General features: G+C 49.0%; 1 protein-coding gene across 1 annotated transcript in view; it reads left to right on the top strand.

The window, feature by feature from the left end:
* The window catches only part of KSR2 (kinase suppressor of ras 2), a 423,945-nt gene that overhangs the window by 327,104 nt on the left and 76,025 nt on the right, over window positions 1–20,816 (top strand). The window contains 2 exon segments of the mRNA XM_043557708.1: window positions 10,661–10,728; window positions 13,586–13,710. Of these exon segments, the coding sequence (XP_043413643.1) occupies window positions 10,661–10,728; window positions 13,586–13,710 (193 nt within the window).

The raw sequence follows: 20,816 nt of genomic DNA, 5'->3' as shown, positions 1-20,816 counted from the left end.
GAGATCGTGACCTGAGCTGAAGTCGGACGCTTAACCGACTGCGCCACCCAGGCGCCCCTTGAATGCCCTTTAAACACGTTCCTTCTCCTTCTGCCTTAGGTAGCTTGGCTGGATGTGCTCTCACTTATTTCTTTCCATATAAGCTGGCACTTTACTAATTTTCATTAAAAAAAATTTTTTTTAATGTTCTTATTTATTTTTGAGAGACAGAGCATGAGCAGGGGAGGGGCGAAGAGGGAGGGGGAGACACAGAATCTGAAGCAGTCTCCAGGCTCTGAGCTGTCAGCACAGAGCCCGACATGGGGCTCAAACCTGTGAATCGTGAGATTATGACCTGAGCTGAAGTCGGATGCTCAACCGACTGAGCCACCCCGGCGTCTCTACTGATTTTCATTTCAGTGAGCCGTGGCTCTGTTATTGGATCTTTCTGTTTGGATTTTGTGTACTTATTGGTTCTTCTCTGGGGCTGTATGTTCTCCTAACCTGTGTTTTTGCATCAAAATACCGTGTTTTATCTGAAAATTTCCTGGTTTTGCACAGTGACTCCAGCCACAGGTGATGAGGTGGAAGTGTGGAGTAAGCCATGGTTGGTTTGAGCAACGGGGTACACTCATTTTCCTGGCCCTGGAAAGACTGAGGAGTTGATGAACACGATGCTGCAGCTGCCGTGAAGTTCCTGGAAGCTTCGGGAATTTATACCCCACACAGGATATTGGCAGGATATAATTATAAGCATGCATTTCAGAGATCACCAGCTTGAAGCCTGAACTTACTTTTCCATTAATAGAAACATTTCTGTTTTTGCAACAATCAGAATGGGAATTCACGGTCCCTTATGGGAGTTTTTGCCTAGTACGTGCAAAACTTTGGGTCCAATCACAGTTGTATGTGGAGGATGATTATTTTACTGGAGGGGCACCTGAGTGGCCCAGTAGGTAAGCATCCGACTCTCGATTTCGTCTCAGGTCATGATTTCACGGTTCATGAGATCAAGCCCTGCTTTGGGCTCCGTGCTGACAGTGCAGAGTCTGTTTGGGATTCTCTCTCTCCCTCTCTCTCTGCCCCCACCCCACTCTCTCAAAAACAAAAAAAGTAAAGAAAACAACTTAAAAAATAATAATTCTGCTAGACGCTGAGGTGGGCATTGAGTGTGATGGATGGTGCTGATGGGATCATGTATTGAGGGCTTACTAAGTGCTGGACATTTTGCTGAACAGCTCGCATGCATGATCTCATGTAATCCTTGCAACAACCCTGGAAGGTAGCGTCTGTTCCTCCCCATTTTACAGATGAAGAAACGGAGGCCTTCAGGAGTAAATCCAAAGTCTCCCAGTAGGTAGATCTGCTCATCAAACCACCGGTCTCTCTGACTCAGCATCCCAGACTCTTAGCCACTTTACGTGGGTAAAGGGCCAGCCACACAGTAGGCCAGCAACAAATGCTAGCCCCCTCTCTGCTTCTCCTTGACTTAAACAGGCAGAATGGAAGATGCAAATCTGATCTCAACCTGACCTCAGACCAGAGCTAGTAATCTTTTTCCTCCTCGTTCCCCGAGCCTGCTACCCTCTCCTCTATTTCTTGAATTGAAAGATGGCGAAGGTGGGGGGCCGTTCCCGGGGGGGCTCGGTCGGTTAAGCGTCCGACTTCATCTCAGGTCATGATCTCGCAGTTCACGGGTTCGAGCCCTGCGTCGGGCTCTGTGCTGACAGCTCAGAGCATGGAGCCTGTTTCGGATTCTGTGCCTCCCTTGCTTTCTGCCCCTCCCCCGCTCATGCTCTGTCTTCCTCTCTCTCTCTCTCAAAAATAAATAAAAACATTAAAATATATATTAAAAAAAGGAAGATAGCAAACGGGTCTTTGTGTTCTGATGAACACCTGCGGGTCCTAGGAACCAAGGAAACTCTGTGGTCACTCTCTCCTCTCTTGGGGAAGTTGCAGGATGGGGTTGGGGGGGACATCTCCAACAGCTAATAAATCCACAGTTTTCCTGCAGTATATCCTCTTATGGAGAGAAGTGCTGGGTTTTCCTGATCATTTTTCATTATTTTTTGGAGCCCGCGGTATGATTTATATGTCAACACTCCCCACCAACCTTGTTCATCTCTGTTGTTGGGTTTTTTGTTGTTGTTGTTGTTGTCGTTTGTTTTTTTTTTCTTACCCAGTCGCGGGCCAAAGAGCTCAGCCTCACTGAGTTGTCAGCGGGAAGGGGAAGAAGTGTTTTGATATCCTCCACTGAGAGCACATGGGGCATTTCTCGAAGCATTGGCTTAAATGAGAGACCACAGGGGAACCAAGATGAGACAGAACTGCTCAGTTGGGGGAGTCCGTGAAACAAGCCCCACTATAAAGGGGGCAATAATTTGGTTTTGTGATTCTGCAAGAAGCCTTGAGGAGCACTTAGTGCGGTGACCTGGGAGAGGGGGGAGCAGAAAGCAGGAAGTCAGGAATATAATGCGTGAGGGAGCTTTGGGCCCTTTAATTGTACATGTTCTGCCCGTAGAAGTGGGCGGGGCGGGGGGGGGAGGGGGTCTTTGCAAAATGCATATCCAGCCTTTGCCTCCCCGCTTAAAATCCTTCCTTGGTTCTCCCTTGCTGTCAGGGTAAATCCAGGCTCCCAGTGATACGCTGTGCCGTCCCTTACTGAGCTGTCCTTTCGCCCCTCTCACTGCCTGCCTCCTTGAACCCAGGACTCCAGCATCACTGAAGTCTCAACCCCTGCAGTAGGCCACCTGCCCACCAATCAACACATGCTCGCACCGCCTGGTGTTGCTTCTGCCTGGATCTCCCTTGCACACTTGGGCCAGCTCCCATTTATCTTTCAGGCTCAGCTCGGTCACCTCTTCCCGCAGGACGCCCTCCTGGACTCCCCTCAGGTCCCAAGTGCCACACCCGGTCCTTCACCGTCATCCCACGTAATGTAACTACGTTGTCTTCGCCCGTGTACCTGCCTGTCTCTCTGACCGGACTTCAAACTAGTTGAGGGTAGGGCTCTGCCCGTGTCCTTCACTCTCTGTGCCCCCAGGGCCGGCACGGTACTTGGCACGTAGAAAGCGCTCAGGAAATGTTTGTTGGTGGAGTAGATCTCAAAAGGAGCTTCTGGAGGGAAAGTGGTTCTTGCCAACCCAAGCCCCCGAGAACCTAGTTCCGATCCACAGGGGATCCTTTCTAGAAAAGGGGCAACTCTGAGGCAGTGGGATGGATGGAAAGATGTTCGTGATCGGAATAGTAAGAGATGGGTTTACATACCTGGATGGCGAACTCTGTGCTGGATCTTGGCAAGAGAGATGATTAAAGAGAGAATTCTTGCCCTGTTTTATTACACACACCCTGGGGCCTCACCCCGCACCTGGCACAGAGGAGGAAGGCAATCACATCTTTATGTGCATGAATGAATGAATGACCCCGACTCTGCTCTTTACTGTCTGTATGAGTGGCCTGCTTCCTGAGCCTCAGTCTTCCTGACTTTGAAATGGGCACGGTGGTTTCCACCCTTCATGGCTGTGTTGTTCAGAAAAAACAGGTTATATAAGAGGTAGGCGTTTCTTTAACGTTCCCTCATTCAGATGCTGGGAGCCAGGTTTTCAAAACATCATTTGTTTTCTGTAAGGAAGGGCTGTGCCCTGCTCAGATGGATTGCAAAGCAAGCTCGGGTGGACGAGGCAAAGTCAGGGTCAGGGAGTTGGGCTGCAGACTTTGTAAATTGGTTACAACTGGCCAGTGAACCATTTGAAATGGACATGACTGTGTTCACCAGCAGGAATTTTGCCCGCCCCCCTTCGGGGAAGGCTAGCCTTCTGATCCCAGCGCCACACGGGTCTCTGGGCTCTCGTCTGCCCCACAGGAAGGCTGGGGGCCATGACAGATCCATTAAGGAAACAGCAAAGCTGCTCATTTGTCCCCCACCGTTCCCGGGCAAGGTCCATGCAAGTCCATGTGCTTCTGGCCCAACCCCTGTCCTGACCTCACTGTGGGGGAGAGGGGACCTCGAGAGAAGAATGCGGAGACGGACACACCTGCATTTCACAAACTGTGAGAGATTCCTTTTATAAGAAATAGGAATCATTTTTCAAGAAGCCTTTTGATAAAGACCATTCACGCCCGCACACCGGGGGCGGTCAGTGGCATTCGATGGCTTTCCCTTCTGCCCTTCCTTCCTTGTCTTTCCTTTTCTCTCCTTCTGTGTCTGTAGTGTTTATGCAGCATGTATTATGCACCAGCCCCCAGGCCAGGCACTGAAAGGGGGGAAGGAACGGGAGGCTACAAGGATGAGGAAGACCCAGATCTTGCCCTCAAGATAAATTCACACATTTAACTGTCAGACGGAGAGGATGTCTCATTTAGCCAGCAGCTCCTTTGGGGAACAAGATATCCCACGAAAGCAACTTTTCTCCTTTCTCCGTAACTGAAGCTTATCCTATTAGCTTTGAAAGTTAAAAAGAAAAAAAAAATTAACCTTCTTCAATGAAAAGTCTTAAATAAATCCTTTCCAAGTTTCCAGGCTGCGTGAGGTTCGTGTGGCATTCCCTGTGTCCACTCAAGTTGTTTCAGCCTGTCTATGGAAACCTTGACCTGTGTGCTGCCTTGGTGGACCCCACTCGGGCATTTTTTGGTGAGATCCTCACTACAGTTTTGCAGACGAGGAACCTGGATCTCAGCAAGGCGGACGGATGTCCCCTTGGTGTGGGGAGGGCAGAACTGTGGTTCAGGCTCATGTTGGCTTGACTCGGAAACCCAACCTTCTAACTGCTTCGGGAACCCCCTATGACCTTTCCCTGGTGCCTGGCATTGTTCAGAGCCACGATGCTAACTCATGGTGCTCCTCTGGGCCAAGTTTGATAGGGAGCTTTGTCCTGTCAGCTGTGTGCCCCCCCCCCCAGCCCTCCCTTTTCTCTGTGTGGAACAAAGCACCTGGAGAAACAAATTCATTAAGGACCGTGGGCCGCAGACCCACAAGGGACAGGGAGTAGAGGCTCGGCTTTGGTGTGAGAGCTTTGGAATGGCCGCATTGGGTTTTGAGCCTCCTTTCATGATCATGGTGTCCTGTGTGGGCTCGCCTCTTTCTCAAGGCCTCAAAACAAGGATTCGAGGGCAAGTGTATTGAAGAGGTGATCCAGACCATGCCAGCGGGGGAGCGGGGGAGTGAGACCAGGAAGGGAAGGAAGGAAGCCAGCACTGGGTGCTTCGCTGGGCAGGTAACGGCTCTGGGTAGCTGGCGTCCAGTCTCACCTCTGACACCTCTGAGCCGTCCCACCCAAGGGGGAGGAGACTGGGATCGTCACGAGCCAGGTCCCACCCGTGGGTGTTTCAAAGCTCCAGGCATTGCAGTCAGCCCACAATTCAGCAAGAGAAAGTCCTCCACTGGAGAAAGTCCTCTACTCTCTCAGGGGCTTGAGACACAAACTAGCAATAATCAGAATGACTATAACAAAAACAGCAGCACCTGCTACTTCAAGTAATCGTCCTGGGCACCCGCGTGTGTCATATCGTTAGTTTTCTCTGCGGCTACACAACTGCGGATACTACGTTTCTTTGCAGCTACAGATACTATGATTGTCCCCATTTTATAGATGACGAGACTGTGGCTCAGAGCGGGTCGGTGACCTACTCAAGTTGTCACGGCCAGGAAGTGGTAATGCCGGACCTTGAACCCAGATCCCTGCTTCATATTTTCCTGACCCCATTTCGCCTTTTTGGAGGGGAGGGTGCTGTATTCTGGAAGATCTAGGCTTCTGGACACCCCTTGTTTGGGAAGTAGAATGTGTCTTCCTCATTCAGTGGTTCTGGCATTCACTCACTGAACACCCGCGTTCCAGGCAAAGACCGAATCAGAGCCTTGGAGGTTGAGCCTTGGGGGTCTGATTTGGAAGCGGGCGGTCGGGCTTAGTTTTCCCTTCTATGGGCAGTGAAAGGAAAAGTCTCATCTGGGTGGAATCCTGTGCATTTCCTTCTCTGGCTCCTTCTTCCCCTGCCCTTGAGGGTCTGTATCATTTCAGCGCTAGGCTAGTGTCGGCCCACTCAGTTAGTAGATGCTAGTGCTCCACCTACCTCCGTGCAAAGGGTTAAGTGTCTCAGCGTGAAAGTTCTCTGGGCTTTTCTGCAAGAGCAGTGGCTGTGCCGCCCTTGCTAGGGCCGCCCTTTGAAGCGCTGGCCAGAGGGACAAGCGTTCCGTCTCCCACCTTTTGGCCAGAGATGAAGGAAGGCTTGTCTCTAACTGCAAAAGGCAAGCAACGAGGGATACCGGAGGGGATCATGCCTGGGGGAGGCAGGGCACGGGCTGAGGTCACAGGAGGCTCCGCCTGCCCCGTCCTGGTTCGGGCGCGGTCCAGCGGTGGCACGGGACTGTCTGCTCCTGCTTCAGAGTGCTGCCCACGACAGCGACCCGGCTTCTCCACACCTGCACGTCACCATTCCAGCTGCGCTCGTTAGAGAAGACTCGTAGGCGGGAGGGGCAGAAAGGAAAAATTTCTTTCTGGAAGCTTCCAGGGCAGAATCAAGCGATTTCGAACAGCAGTGAGTGCAGAAACTTCTCGGTTCCACTCTCATTTGGCATCAGCGGATTCCCCAGCTCAGGGCTTCCCAAGCATCAGTCTGACCTGTCCCGGCTGTGACGGCCTCCAGTGGCTTCCCGGGGCCTGCAGAATCAAATACAGACGCCTCGCCAGGGTTGCGGGCGGCCCTGTCCATGTCTTCCTCCCCTTGCTCGTGTCTTTATCGCTTTGTGGTTCTCTTCGGCCTCATCGGCCTTTAACCTCTGACCCCTGAACCCACCAGCTTGTTCCTGCCCCCCACTTTTGCACCGGCCGGAAGCCCTTCCTTCTCACTTCTATACCCTCCATCCGGTTTCCCTGAATGATTTTTTTCTTCCATCTCAACACACCTGCAATGATCTGATATTTGTTTACGTGGTTTTTATCCCTCCCCGTAAGCATAGTGGCTTCATCTGCCCTGTTCCCGGCATGTCCCCAGGACCTGGGGCCCAGTAGGCCCCGTTCAGTGTTTGCAGAATGAATGAAGGGCTAGTTGCACATTCCCTGGAGCTTTGAACCAGGGTTTGGATGCAATACCAATGACCTCCAGGGGGACTGGGACTTGAGAGTCCGGGGAGCTTTAGAAAAGAAAAAGACATGGGGTGCCTGGGTGGCTCAGTCGGTTAAGCGTCCGACTTCGGCTCAGGTCATGATCCCGCGGTCCGTGAGTTCGAGCCCCGCGTCGGGCTCTGTGCTGATGGCTCGAAGCCTGGAGCCTGGAGCCTCCTTTGGATTCTGTGTCTCCCTCTCTCTGCCCCTCCCCTGCTCATGCTCTGTCCCTCTTCCTCAAAAATAAACATTCAAAAAAATTTTTTAAAAAAAAGAAAGAAAAGAAAAAGACAAATTTGCAGTAAGGTGGGATTTTTATTATCCTTGTGAGGTCAGGCAACTATAGGGGAAGAGCAAAGTGACATCTTAGGCTTGTCTCAAAGGAGGACGTTTTGATTGTGCTGGTTAGAGATCCTAGGAACCTTCCCACTTATTCACCCCACCCCCAAGATGTAAAGGAAGAAGAATGAAGGTTTTACAGGCATCTGCGTGGTGGTTAGAGCTGGGCTCGGGACTTCTGTCTGTTACTGGCTATTTGACCTTCAGTAAGTTCTCCAAGTTTGCCAAGCCTCAGTTTTTCACTCTGTAAAATGGGGATAAAAATAGTTCCTACTTTTTATTCTTTTTTTTTTTTTTTTTTTTTTTTTTTTTGAGGTGGGGAAGGGCAGAGAGAGAAAGGGAGAGAGAGAATCCCAACCAGGCTCCGTGCATGGAACCCAATGCAGGGCTCTCTCCCAGGACTGTGAGATCAGGACCTGAGCCAAAATCTAGAGTCAGATGCTTAACTGACTGAGCCACCCTGGTGCCCCTAGTTCCGACTTTTTAGGATTGATATGAGGATTAAATAAATTGCGTAAAGCCCCAGGGGCATTTCGTGGCTCATCACAAGCACTTGTTCTCAGAGCTTGTACCTCTTTTGTTCTTTTTTAGTATTTTTTTGGGGGGAGAGCGCAGGTTGGGGAGGGGCGGAGGGGGTGGGGACAGAGGAGCTGAAGCAGGCTCTGTACTGACAGTCTGACAGCAGTGAGCCCAACGTGGGGCTCGAACCAGTGAACCGCGAGATCATGACCTGAGCTGAAGTCAGACATTCAACTGACCGAGCCACCCAGGTGCCCCCCAGTAGCACCTCTTAATGCTTTTCAATCATCTTAGACTTTTAGGGGCCAAGAGCTGCCACTTTTTTTGACAGTTCTCAATTGTCTAAGCTAATGTGTCCCGAGTTGATTCAGTCATTCGCTCACGACCCTGTCGTGATTTTGTCATATGTATGTAGCAGCCTTCCTTTTATTTATTTACTATTTATGGCCTTTTAAATTTCAATACATTTATTTAAGGATGGAAATGTGTCTTATTACCATGGGTGGAAAATCAGCATCACTTCCATTAATATAAGGCAACCAGGAAAAAAAAAATGGAAAAATGGAAAAATAAATTTATTTTTTTAATGTTTATTTATTTTTGAGAGAGAAAGAGAGAGAGAGACAGAGCACAAGCAGGGGAGGGGCAGAGAGAGAGACATACACAGAATCCGAAGCAGGCTCCAGGCTCTGAGCTGTCAGCACAGAGCCTGACGCGGGGCTCGAACTCACAGACCACGAGATCATGACCTCTGAGCCGAAGTCAGACGCTTAACTGACTGAGCCACGCAGGCGCCCCGGAAAAATAAATGTATTACATTTCCTGTGGATACTGTCGCCTGTCCAAATCTGGGACTGGGCTTAGCATGTGGTAGAGAGATACAAAGATGTGTTAGCACCAGAGAGTTCCCTGATGCAGTCAGAGAGGAGATTTGGAGACAGACTAATGTTCTTACGATGTGATCCGGCATTGTTCCATGCTGCCTGCATTTCCCCCCCCCCCACCCCCCACCCCCCACTCTGCTTCATCCCTGCACTCCTGGAGGCCTCAGGGCTACCCTTTCCATATGAGAGAGGAATTCAGTGCCCTATTAGGGCCCAAAAGACTGAAGACAAAAAAATAATTGGGCAAATGTGCATAGACGTTCCAACACAATCAACTAGACCAGTGGTTCTCACACATGAGCACATATCACGCTCAGGTGGAGGGCTTGTTCCAAACATGTTAACTGCATTTCAGCTCTGGAGTCTCAGATCCATCAATCCGGGGTGGTGGTGGGGGGGGTCCCCAGAAATTGGCATTTCTGAAAAGTTCCCGGATGGTGCCGATGTGACTGGTCTCAGGACTCCACTTTGAGAACCACCGAGCTAGACTAATTGGGGGAGTCAAAGTTGAGTCTATGACTGGGTGTTGAGACCATTCTGTTAAAGAGAACTGTCAAATCCCTAGAGAGAAAGAAGGTCGAGGGCAAATCTAAAGCTCCTGCCTCTCTGTGTATTTTAATATTAAACCTCTGAGCAGGCTAAGGGTGTCTTCTGGCAAAGATGTTGGCTGTTGGAAGTTAGGCTGGCGTGCACAGAAATGATAAGGGAACCCAAAAGGATGCAGGTGGGGTACCCACAGCATCTGCCACAGCGTATATCTTTCCTACTGACATAAAACTCTAAACGGAAAAGACAAAGCCAGGTCAAAATTACTTGGGGTTTCTATTATCTATTATCCTTTTCAAGTCTGGTAACTCTTTGGGGGAGAGCAAGGTGACATTGTCTCAAAGTAGGACATTTTGACTCTAAACACTTCGTACGTCTAAAACTGAATAGCCGTTACTGATCTCATCCTAAGGGGAAGCCATGGTTAGCTGTGTCCTGTTGCTTGAGGCTTTAAGAAAAACGAGAAACCACCTTTGGCGCCACTGACCTGAGGTTTCTGCCAGGAAAGCTCAGTTAATCTGTTTTTCCATCTGTAAAATGGGAATGATAATAATATCCATTGTGTAAGGTTGTTATAAAGGTCCAAGGACATAGTGTATGTAATATGGTTAGTGCCATGGTTGCCAGATGAATTTACAAGTAAACAGTGGAAGATTATTAGGATTGGATGATGACGATGACAATAAAGATTAAAAATACAGACCAAAAGTGGAAATATCTTTCAAAGCATAAAGTCCAAGTGGACATGGTTGGTGAAAGAGTTGCTACCCACTCTGAACCACCCAGGACTGACCTGTGAGGGGAATGGCAACAGACTCTCTTCAGAGTTGATTTCCTAGGTGCCAAGGAGATACTTTAGCTGCCCTATCTCATCTCAGATTTTTGTATCCACAGCTTCTAGAGATTTCTAAACCACCAAGGCATCACATCCATCTATTCATCCATCTACCTACCCACCCACCCATTCATCCATCCATTCATCTATCTATCCATCCATCCATCCAACCACCATGTGTCCATCCACTCATCCATCTATCCATCCATCCATCCATCCATCCACCCACCCATCCATCCACCCACTCAGCCACAATTCCATCTACCCACCATTCCATCCATCCATCCATCCAACCACCATCCGTCTGCCCATTCATCCATCCATCCATCCATCCATCCACCCACCCATCCACCCACCCATCCATCCACCCATCCACCCACTCACCCACCATTCCATCCACCCACCCACCCAGCCTCCCAGCCACCCATCTTTCCATCCTTCTCTGTCTTTCTCTCTCTCAGGTTAAAGTGCCACAACAAATGCACCAAAGAAGCCCCACCCTGTCATCTCCTGATCATCCACAGAGGAGGTAAGTATTTAACACTTGGTGCCCTAGGGGTAGGGTGACACAGGGGCTCCTGCAGGCCCTCTGAGATAGCTGTCCCATCCAGGCCATTTCTGTGTACCTCTTAATCCCCCAATATTTGCCAATTTTTTCCTTTCCGATGCTCTTCTTCCTGCCATCTGTCCCCTTCATCCATTCCCTGTGCCTGTTCTCCCTGTTCCTTGCCCCGCTGCTGGTCTCTCTGATACTTTAGCCCCCAGATTCATCTCCCCCTCCCTAACTCTTTTTCTCTCATTCTTGTCTGCTCTCGTAATTTCCACTCTCCTCTCTTTCCCCCCTAATCTCATTGCTTTTCCTTCCCACTTAAAAAGAGTGCTGGCTGAGTGTTTCCTCTCACATGCTCTCCAGACTCAATCATTTGGCCCTGCAGAGGTGGGCATGGGGAGGGGTCGGGCTTGGGTCTGTTGGTTTTGGGCCATCTGTGTTCTGTCCCCTGGGGCTCTGGGAGTGTCCTGGCCAACCTGTCCAAGCAGCGAGGTAACAGCTGCCCTTGGGAGAGCCGTGGCCAGCCTTGTATCTTGCACAAAAAGCAAGACCAATTTAGTGCGAAGGAAAGACCAGAAGGAGAGGCTTTTCCCTACCTGCCAGGGACTCAACTGGGGAAACCTTGTAGTCCAGCTTTCAAAATAGTTCCCCTGGTTCTTGTCTCATGGGGGAGTTATCTCTGGCTTCTGTTATCTACGTTACAATTCATTCACCAGGGGACTCTCTGGGCCTGTGCTGTTCAATACAGTAGCTGCTAGCCACACCTGGCTATTTAGATTTAGATTAATTTAAGTGAAATAAAAATAAAAATTCCATTATTCTGTCACACCAGCCACGTTTTAAGGGCTCAGTAGCCACAGGTGGTGGCTACCATATTGGATAGTGCAGACAACCAACACTTTCATCATCACAGAAAGTTCTGTTGGATATCACTCGTTCTGACCTCTGCTATTCAATGTACAGAAGACCTACTGAATCAAAATCTGCATTTTTAACTGAATCTGTGGGCAGTTCCTCTGCCCCTTAAGAGGCAAGACTCTAGGGTACAAGTTGCAAACTCAGGTACCTTCCAGGGCCAAACCAGGATCCTAAATAAGAGAAGGTGGCCAGGTGGGGCCATGCAAAGTGGAAGGGGAGCCCAGGAACCATCTAGAGAGGACAGCCACTCCAGCAATGATAGAAACAATGTGGACCTGAATTTTTCTCATGTTTCAAAGAAAAGCCCAAATAGTTGTATTATTTTCAGATATTAGCGACTTATTACAGTTTTAAAATTCTTGCTGGCCAATTCCCTGCCCTCCCACCCTCCCATCTATAGGTTGGCTAGAGCCTTGGAGCCGATGTTGAGGTACACAACCCGCTGATGTGAGACGGAGTCCCTCCTTGTCCCTGCTATGCCCCTCCCAGCTCCCCTGGCCTTGGTCAATGCACGCTCCAGGGAATCTGCCCCGATTTAGAATGAGCCCAAGGGAAACTCAAAGAAGGAAGCAAATTGCTGCCGAAAGCCTTGGGATGTGTTCCAAAGCCATTGGGCCGTTGGTTTTCGATGATCTTTGCATTGTTTACCTCCACGAGGGGAGGAAATTGCATGGGAAGGAAAAGTCTTCAGCCCTCCTGCCCCTTCCCACCCATCCTTAATTAAGAACCATCTGTTCCTTGCACAACTGTATATGCTCAGTGAGGCTATTTTTTAAAGCTGAATTCTCACAGCTCTTGACCCCTTGTCTTGCTTGGGTCAGCTTCAATGGGGAAACCACCTCCTAGTGGTCTTTGCCGGAGTCCAACTCCCATGCGGAGACCAGAACCAGCCTGCTGCAAGGTGACCCGCTTCCAGAAGCCGACACCTGAAGAAAGGCTCCCTACGTGCTGCCTTCATGGCCGTGCCCCCTTTGCTCAGAGGCAGCAGGTGCCCGTACATGCAAAGCCAGTGGAACTTGCCAGAAGTCCTCCAGCTTCTTGCTTTCCCCCCATCCCCCACCCTTGTTGGTAGGAAGTTTAAAATATAGTTGGTTTCCATGGAGATGGCAGCTCAGGCTAAGCAGAAAAATTAAATTCCTGGGTCAGTCCAAAGCTTTAACTTCTCCACCAACACTGCCCCCCCCTCCCCCCGCAACACAAAACAGCTAACAAGTCACACTGCCAGGCATCAGATTTGAAATTGAGCTCCTCAATTTGCCCCTCCCTGTGGTCCCTATAAGAAGTGATAATATGAGAGGGGTGACGGGAAGAGAAGCTTGGATGACATCGTTTGGATTTATTTAGCATCAGCTGTGTGCCCAGCTTTTTGTGCAGCTTCAGGGAGGACATTGAGGGGAGGTCTGCAGATACTAAGCCTTCCTTTCAGGGATCCCTGTGGCCTTGTTTAGGACAAATGTGTTTTGACACGCAGCAGGCTGCCCGGGCCTGAGAAATCCCACAAATGACGAAAGAGGATCCCGACACAAAGGTTAGATGGAGGCAAGGACGGGTGGTCATTCTGAGCTTATCCACTGATTGTAGATCTTAAGGAATCAGGAACCTCTTGTATTTCAAAGGAGGGTCAATTCTGAAATGATGCCCACGTGAAACAATTATGGTATCGAAAACAAATGGATAGCTTCGGCTTCATTATCAAGATGTACAGTTGTCAAGTCATTTCTTAACACCATAAACATTCTAGAAAGCACAGAGGACACCCGATCTTAATGCCATGACCTGACAACTATCGTTTTTGGAGGATTCCCTTCCCATCCTGGGGGCAGGCCTTCGAGATGGGGTCTGAGCTAGGCTTTCCTGGCAGAACGGTTTAACACGAAGCGGTACTTAAACTCCCAAATTGCTGTTTTTACCCCTACGGATCCAGCAAGGTTGGTCCGGACAGAGTCCGTCCCGTGTGACATCAACAACCCTCTACGAAAGCCACCCCGGTATTCGGACCTGCACATCAGCCAGACGCTCCCCAAAACCAACAAGATCAGCAAGGTGAGGGCGGGGTCCTGCTGGGTCGGGGTCTGCTGGGGCTGCCGCTGTCTGGGAGGGGCGGGGAGAGGGGCTTGAGCGAATTGCTCTGGAAACCTTCACCTCCCAGCCCACCTGGGCTCTCCTCGTTCCATGTGGTTTATGTAAGGAAAGCTTAGGGGGCATCCAGCCCTCCGTGGAGAGTGAGTGTGCCAGAGATCTGTCTAATTTAGAGAGAGGGCACACGGAAATGAGAATGAATGAATGTGTCGAGGAGGGAGCAGTAGGGATTGCCGGAGAGTCTAAGCAGGGTTCCTGAGTGATCCAGACCCGGCTCCCTTTGTTCTGTGAGATGTTTTGCCAACCTGCCGGGATTAACCCTGCAGATGGCTGGGTTGACATATCTGTTGAATCGGACCACCGAGGGACGGAAGACTGTTTTTTGAGCTCCTGCTAGAGACTAGATAGATGGATATGTGGGGGGCGGGGGGAGGGGAGGCAAGCTCTGAGCCTCAGCCAGTTTGATTGACTTCTGGCTGGTCCTCAGATGGTCAGCCTCTCTATGCACCTGTCCACTGTGGCATGGAAATTTCCAGCGTGATTTCCATGTGTTTGGTCTGTTGGTTGGACTGCACCAGAACCTTCCCAGGGACACTTGCAGCCTTATGGTGGGAGGCAAAGCCTGCATGTGCCAACAGGTGATTTCTCAAACTCCCCAGTGCTTCTGTGCACCGTGATGAAGGTGGGTAAAGTGCAAATCAATCCAAGCGTGTGGGAAGTCACCACCTGTGTTCAGGACCCAGATGAGCGTCACGATGGCTCGGTGACCTCTCACTGGCAAGGCTCTGTCTCGCTTCTCTGCATAAGGCTGGAGAGAGTATTGCTTCTCCCCAGTCCATCCTCCAGACAGCAGCCAGAGTGATTCCTAATGAATGCAATTTGAATCCTGTCCCCCTCTGCCTCAAAACCACCCAGTGGCTCTTTACTGCATTGAGAAAACAAATCAAGCTCCTTCTGCAGCCTGCAAGACCGTGCCTAATTTGGTCCCTCGCTCCGTCTCTGACCTCCCCTTGTACGTCTCCCCACCAAAGCCCATATGTTCTTTCTCTCACACACTATCACCCACTGTTTTTACTACTAGCTCTCAGCCATTCACCATCTGGCTCCTTGTGGTGTCATCTAAGCAGTTGAGAGCTTGGCCTCTGAAGGCAGGCGAACCTTGCAGTCAGCCCTGGCTTCTCCCACTTACTAGCGGTGAGCCTCAGGGCAGGCCACTAATTTCTCTTGGCCTCAGTTTTCCTGTATATGAAATGGGTACGTTCCAGTTATCTACTGCTGCACAGCAAAGCCCCTCAAACTTAGTGGAGCACGACGGCCTTTTAATTATGTTCGTGGAAACTGTGGGGACTGAACTGGGAAAACTTACACAGCTAGGGGCTGGAATCTTCTAGAGCAGAGATTGGCACACTATGGCTCACAGGCCAAACCAGCCCAGCACCTGCACCTGTTTTTGTGAATAAAGTTATATTGGCATGAGCCACACCCATATTGTCCACGGCTGCTTTCACACTATGATTGAGAATTGAGTGGTTCCAATGGGGACCACATGGCTCACAAAGCCTAAAATATTTGCTATTTGGCCATGTTAAGAAAAAGCATGCCAGCCTCTGAGCTAGAGTCGTAATCAATCACCTGTCTAGTGTCTGCCTGTGGTGCATCAGAGACTGGGTTCAGCGGAGACCCAGCGGAAGCATCTACATGCGGACTTGCCTTATGGTTTGGGCTTCCTCACGATATGGCGGCTTCAGGGTGGTCGGGCTTCTCACCTGGCAGCTCAGGGCTTGACGAGCAACTGAGCAACAAGGCAGAAGTTGCCTGGGCTTTTGTAACTTAGCATTACCTTGGTGCATTGTCTTGACTTGTCACTAGCCAAGGATCGGTAGTATCAGTTCTGCTCTGTCATACTGACGGGGGCTGTTGCGTTCCTGCTCAGATTCAAGGGGAAGAGGCATAGAAACCACCTGCCGATAGGAGGAGTCCAAGGAATTTGAGGCCACGTTTTAAAATGTCCACAGTGGCTATAATAAGAGCACCAGCCTCAGAGAGTTGTCTTGGGGATGAAATGAAGTAATCCACATACAAGCATCTAGTACGGTTCATGGAACATGTTAAGCATCCAGAAAATTCTAGATACTGTTTCCAGCTTAAATCTTGGGTTTCCAATCCAGATCTTCGGTCGGGTCCACTTTTTCTTTGTTATTTGCATAAGATACGTATAGGTCTCTAGAAGAAGGGATCCCCACCTCTGGGGGTGCTTAGGAGGCTCAAATGGTACGGTTCCTAAGAAGTAACCGTGCATGTCTAGAGAACCCATCCTTTTCTTTGTGACATCTTAGAGGGCGAGCTGCTCAGAGCATCTCGAGACCTTCCTCTCTGGCTTTGCCAGCATACTGAGCCTCTTGATCAGATGGGACAGAAACACGGGTCAGCTAGATCAGTGACTGTGACATTGTTCTGCTTGTCTGCCAGCAGGAGAATTTGATAAGAGAAATAAATTAACCTCTATTTAGAAAGCAGCTTTGACTTGAAGGTGGACAGGATCTATCACAGGGCCGGGTTATTTTTTCCTCTCTTTCTCTTCTCACTGGCTTCACACAGATTCTTTTTGTCAGGCAATGATGTGGTTAGTGCAATAGATTTCTGAGCCAATTTGGTCTGAAGGCTTCCTTTTCATTGCTCTGTCTCCTCTCCTGTCTGGCTCAGTCAATCCAAGTTCACAAAAGCCCGGCTTTTTCTCCCGACATAATGGTTAGTTAGAGTGTGCATTTTGGAGTCAGAAGGCCCAGCCTTCGAACTTCATTCCTTCACTGACTGTGTGGTCATAGCAAGCTCTCTCTACCTTGGTTCCTTCCCCTCCTCCCCCATTAAAGGGGCAGCACAATAGCAGCTATGACTAGGATTGTGGAAAGGAGTAGATGCAGTGATAGGCGTCAAGGATTTAGTCTGACCCTGGATGGTCAGGGCATGGAATGGCTTGATGGGGAAAGAGGAACGGAAGGAGGAAGAGGAGGCAGAAAGAGGAAGAGGGAGGAGGGGGAGGAGGCAGAGGAGAAGAAGAAACGGCAGTATCTGCCAGCTCCTTGGGGGACCAGGCTATAGCCCTTGTCCCTCCAGGTCAAGGCATCAGAACCCCATCTGCAGTGGTGTCCAAGGCTGAAGATGCGCCTGCTGTAGTGACGCTATTCGAAATGGCTGCATGCCGGCTTGCCCTTTCCAGTTGGCCTTGCACTAGGGCCAGCTCCATGGACCTGCAGCAGGACCGTGGATCACTGTCCTGTTCTTCCATCATGATTGTGACTCAGCTGCTCTTCTTGGGTCTGCTCCAGTCTGTTACTGCTGACTGGTCTCGTCCTCTACCTTCCCCTCTTCTCCATGTCATTGCTTCTGCCTCCATGTATTTCTCATAACCTTGGCTTCTTTGTTTTCTGACCTGTCGTGGCTCTTCTGTTCTCTTTGAACCTCATCTCGTCTCTGCCTGTGCGCCTGATGCTGTCGGCCAGCTCATCTTTTCATTCCATATCATGGTCATGGGCCAGCTGCCATCTTGTTTGGACCTGTGGTCCTGTGTTGGGGGTGGGCCGTGGAGGTCACAAGACAAGTGTGGTTGTTTAGGACTGTCTGTTCACCACAGTCTATTGGGTTGGAGGGTAGGGACAGTTTCCTTAGGAAAAGTCCATGAGAGAGGCAGTTACCATCACCACCATGTCCAGATCAGTGCTCAACTGGGTGGAATGGAATGGGAACATGGGAGATAAGCATACTTTTGTTCAATTCCCAGAGTCAGATGTGAGTTTCTTGTGACTTGGGGCAACCTTGTGCTTCTGCTGCTGGGCTGGGGGTCAGGACCCAGGCCACTAACTCTCTGAATGACACCAGTAAGTCACTCCCCCTCTCCAAGTCCCAGTGTCCCCATCTACGGAATAAGGATTTGGACTGGGAGGTCTCTGAAGGATGTTTCTGTATCTTAGCTGTGCTCTGAAAGAGGAATTATGCCACTAGCCCCTTCCTGGAATGATCTGATTTGAGTTTGAGTTTCCCTCGATGGAATGCAACCTCCCATTGCTGGTCCCATTGGGCCATAGAGCTCGGTCTGACCCAAAGAAGGAATTTCCCCTCCTGTTGTAGCAATCTGGCCAAGGAATGTGGGCACCATATGCAGCTGTCTCTTGAAATGATTCTGTTTATTCACATCAGCCCTGAGCTACAGAGATGAGAAAGACCTAAATTCTTCCCTCAAGGAGGTAGAGATGATTCCTTGCTCCATGAATGCAATTCCTCATTCCAATCCTCCTTCTTTTCTGTTAATTCACTCATTCGTATAACACTTATCACTACCTCTTATGTTTTTGTTTCTGTGCTAAGTTCTGCAGATTCCAAGATGAATAAGACACCATCTAGTAGGAAGAGATATACATTTCCCTCCCTCTCTCCTTCTCTCCATCCCTCCAAGTCTCCCTCCCTTCATTTCTTTCTTGTTTCCCTTCATCTAGCACCCGTCTATTTAAGGACCACACCGTGGCTGGGAATAGGGAGCTCCCAGCCCAGAGGGCAAAACAGACAAGTAGGCTGAGAAGCGACTGGGTAGAAGCAACAGCTGAAGCCGAGTGAGTGGGAAGAGCCAGCACCAGGAGCGAACGATGTGCTTGACCTGGTGGAGCAGGGGGTCAGGGGAACTTCCCAGAGGAGGGGAGCTGTGCACTGTGTCTTCTAGGCAGACTAGGGATGGACAGATATTCCAAGTCAAAATAACAGCAAGTCCCAAGCCTTGAAGATGTGAAGTGGCCTGGTTGGTGTTGGGGACTGTGAGCCCCCTCATCCAGCAATAATGTAGCACCCCTACCTGACGAGGTAGGGTCAGTGGAAGCCTAGTGGAGAGTCAGAACTTTTACCACCACCCAAATAATGAGGCTACTCTGTTGTGCTTGGTGTCCGTGAAGGCTACATGGGGAATGGTAATAGTACCTCTTAGTAGAAATAGTACCTCTCCCAGAAAGTGCGTATCAGTGGAGGCCTATGAAGGGGCTGGAATTCCCACCCCACCCAGCAACAATTAGGAGCCCCTCCTGTCCTCAGGTGCCGACAGAGGCAGAGGGCCTAGGCATCTGGCCCTACCTGGGAATAACAAGACAGCACACGCCCTCTTCCCTGCTAGGGCAGGGTCACGGGAAGCCAGCTAAAGCCAAAGGTTTAAGTAAGACCCAGAGTCTCACAACTTAATACCCAGATGTCCAGGCTTCAGTGAAAAATCACTTGTCACACCAAGAGCCAGAAAGATCTCAAACTGAATGAAAAAAGACAACCCATAGATGCCAACACTGAGACAAGTGAGATTTCAGAATTATCTGACAGAGATTGTTAGAGCAGTCATAAAACTATTTCAGCAAGCAATTACAAATACTCTTGAAACACACGAAAAAAGTAGGAAATCACTGCAAAGAAATAAAGTCTCAGCAAATGAATAGAAGGTATAAAGAGGAACCATATGAAAATTTCAGAACATATAACTAGGAAATGCAATAATTAAAAGTAAAAACTCAGTGGGGAGACTCGGTGACAGAATGGAGGGACAGAGGAAAGAATATGTGAGCTTGAAGATACAACAGTATAAATTACACAGTCTCGATAACAGAAAGACAATTGACTAAAAAAAAAAAATGAGTAGGGCCTCGGGGACCCTTGGGACAATAATAAAAGGTCCAACATTGGTGTCATCAGAGTGCTGAAGGAAAGAATAAAGAGGGCAGAGCTGAAAAAATTCTCCCAAGAAATAATGGGCAAAAACTTCTCAAAATGGGCAAAAGACATAAACCCCTGTTCCTGTGTTTCTGATTCAGAAGCTGATACGCATACCATGTTCATGGATTGGAAGATGCAACATAGTTAGGATGTCAGTTCTCCTCAACATTGATGCCCAATTCCTATCAAAATCCCAGCAAAATATTTTTTTTGTAGATGAAGACAAAATTATTCTAAATGTTATATGAAAAGGCAAAGGAAACTTGAATAACTATTCTTTTTCTTTGAAAAAGAATAACGTGGGAGGAATCAGTCTGCCCAAATTCAAAGCTTATTATATAGTTAACAGTAATCAAGATCAAAGAGGATATACAGATGGCAAGTAAACACATGAAAAGATGTTCAATATCATTAGCCATTAAAATGCAAATTAAAACTACTGTGAAATGTCACTGTACTATCAGAATGGCTAAAATAAAAAATAGTGACAATACCAAACATTGGCTAGGATGCAGAGAAAATCAGTCACTCATACATTGTTGGTGTAAAGTAGTGTACCCATTCTGGAGAATGGTTTTCGCATCTTCTTTAAAAACTAAACGTGACTGGGGTGCCTGGGTGGCTTAGTCAGTTGGGCAGTCAACTTCGGCTCAGGTCATGATCTCGCAGTTCATGAGTTCAAGCCTCCTGTCGGGTTCTGTGCTGACAGCTCGGAGCCTGGAGCCTGTTTTGGATTCTGCGTCTCCTCTTCTCTGCCTCTCCCCCCACTCACTCTCTGTCTCTCTCTCAGAAATACATAAACATTAAAATATAAAAATACAAAAATACAAAACTGAAACTAAGCATAGCAGTTAATGTGCTGTCAAGAAATTGCACTCCTGGGCATTTATCCCAGAAAAATAAACATTTGTTCAGACAAAACCTATACCTGAATGTTCATAGAAGCTTTATCCACAGTAGCCACGGAGGGGAAACAACCCAGCTGTCCTTCAATGGGCGAATGGTCACACACACTGTGGTACATCCATGTGATGAAATACTACTCAGCCATCAAAAGGAACAAACTATTGATATATTCAACAACTTGGATGCATCTCCAGATAGTTTTTCTGAGTGGTGAAAAAAAAGCACCAATCCAAAAAGGTTCCATACTGGATGATTCCATGCACAGAGCATTCTTGAAATGACAAAATTATAGAAATGGGGAACAGATTAGTGGTGCCATGGGTTAAAGATGGGAGGGAGGCATGTGAGGAGACAGAGAAGGAAGTGGGGTGGCTATAAAAGCACAACATGAGGGGTCCCTGGGGTGGTGGAAATGTTTTGTATGTGGA

This window comes from Prionailurus bengalensis, chromosome D3 (genome assembly GCF_016509475.1).
Source record: "Prionailurus bengalensis isolate Pbe53 chromosome D3, Fcat_Pben_1.1_paternal_pri, whole genome shotgun sequence".
In the NCBI taxonomy this organism is placed as follows: domain Eukaryota; kingdom Metazoa; phylum Chordata; class Mammalia; order Carnivora; family Felidae; genus Prionailurus; species Prionailurus bengalensis.
This window is presented reverse-complemented; position numbering and strand designations above follow the sequence as displayed.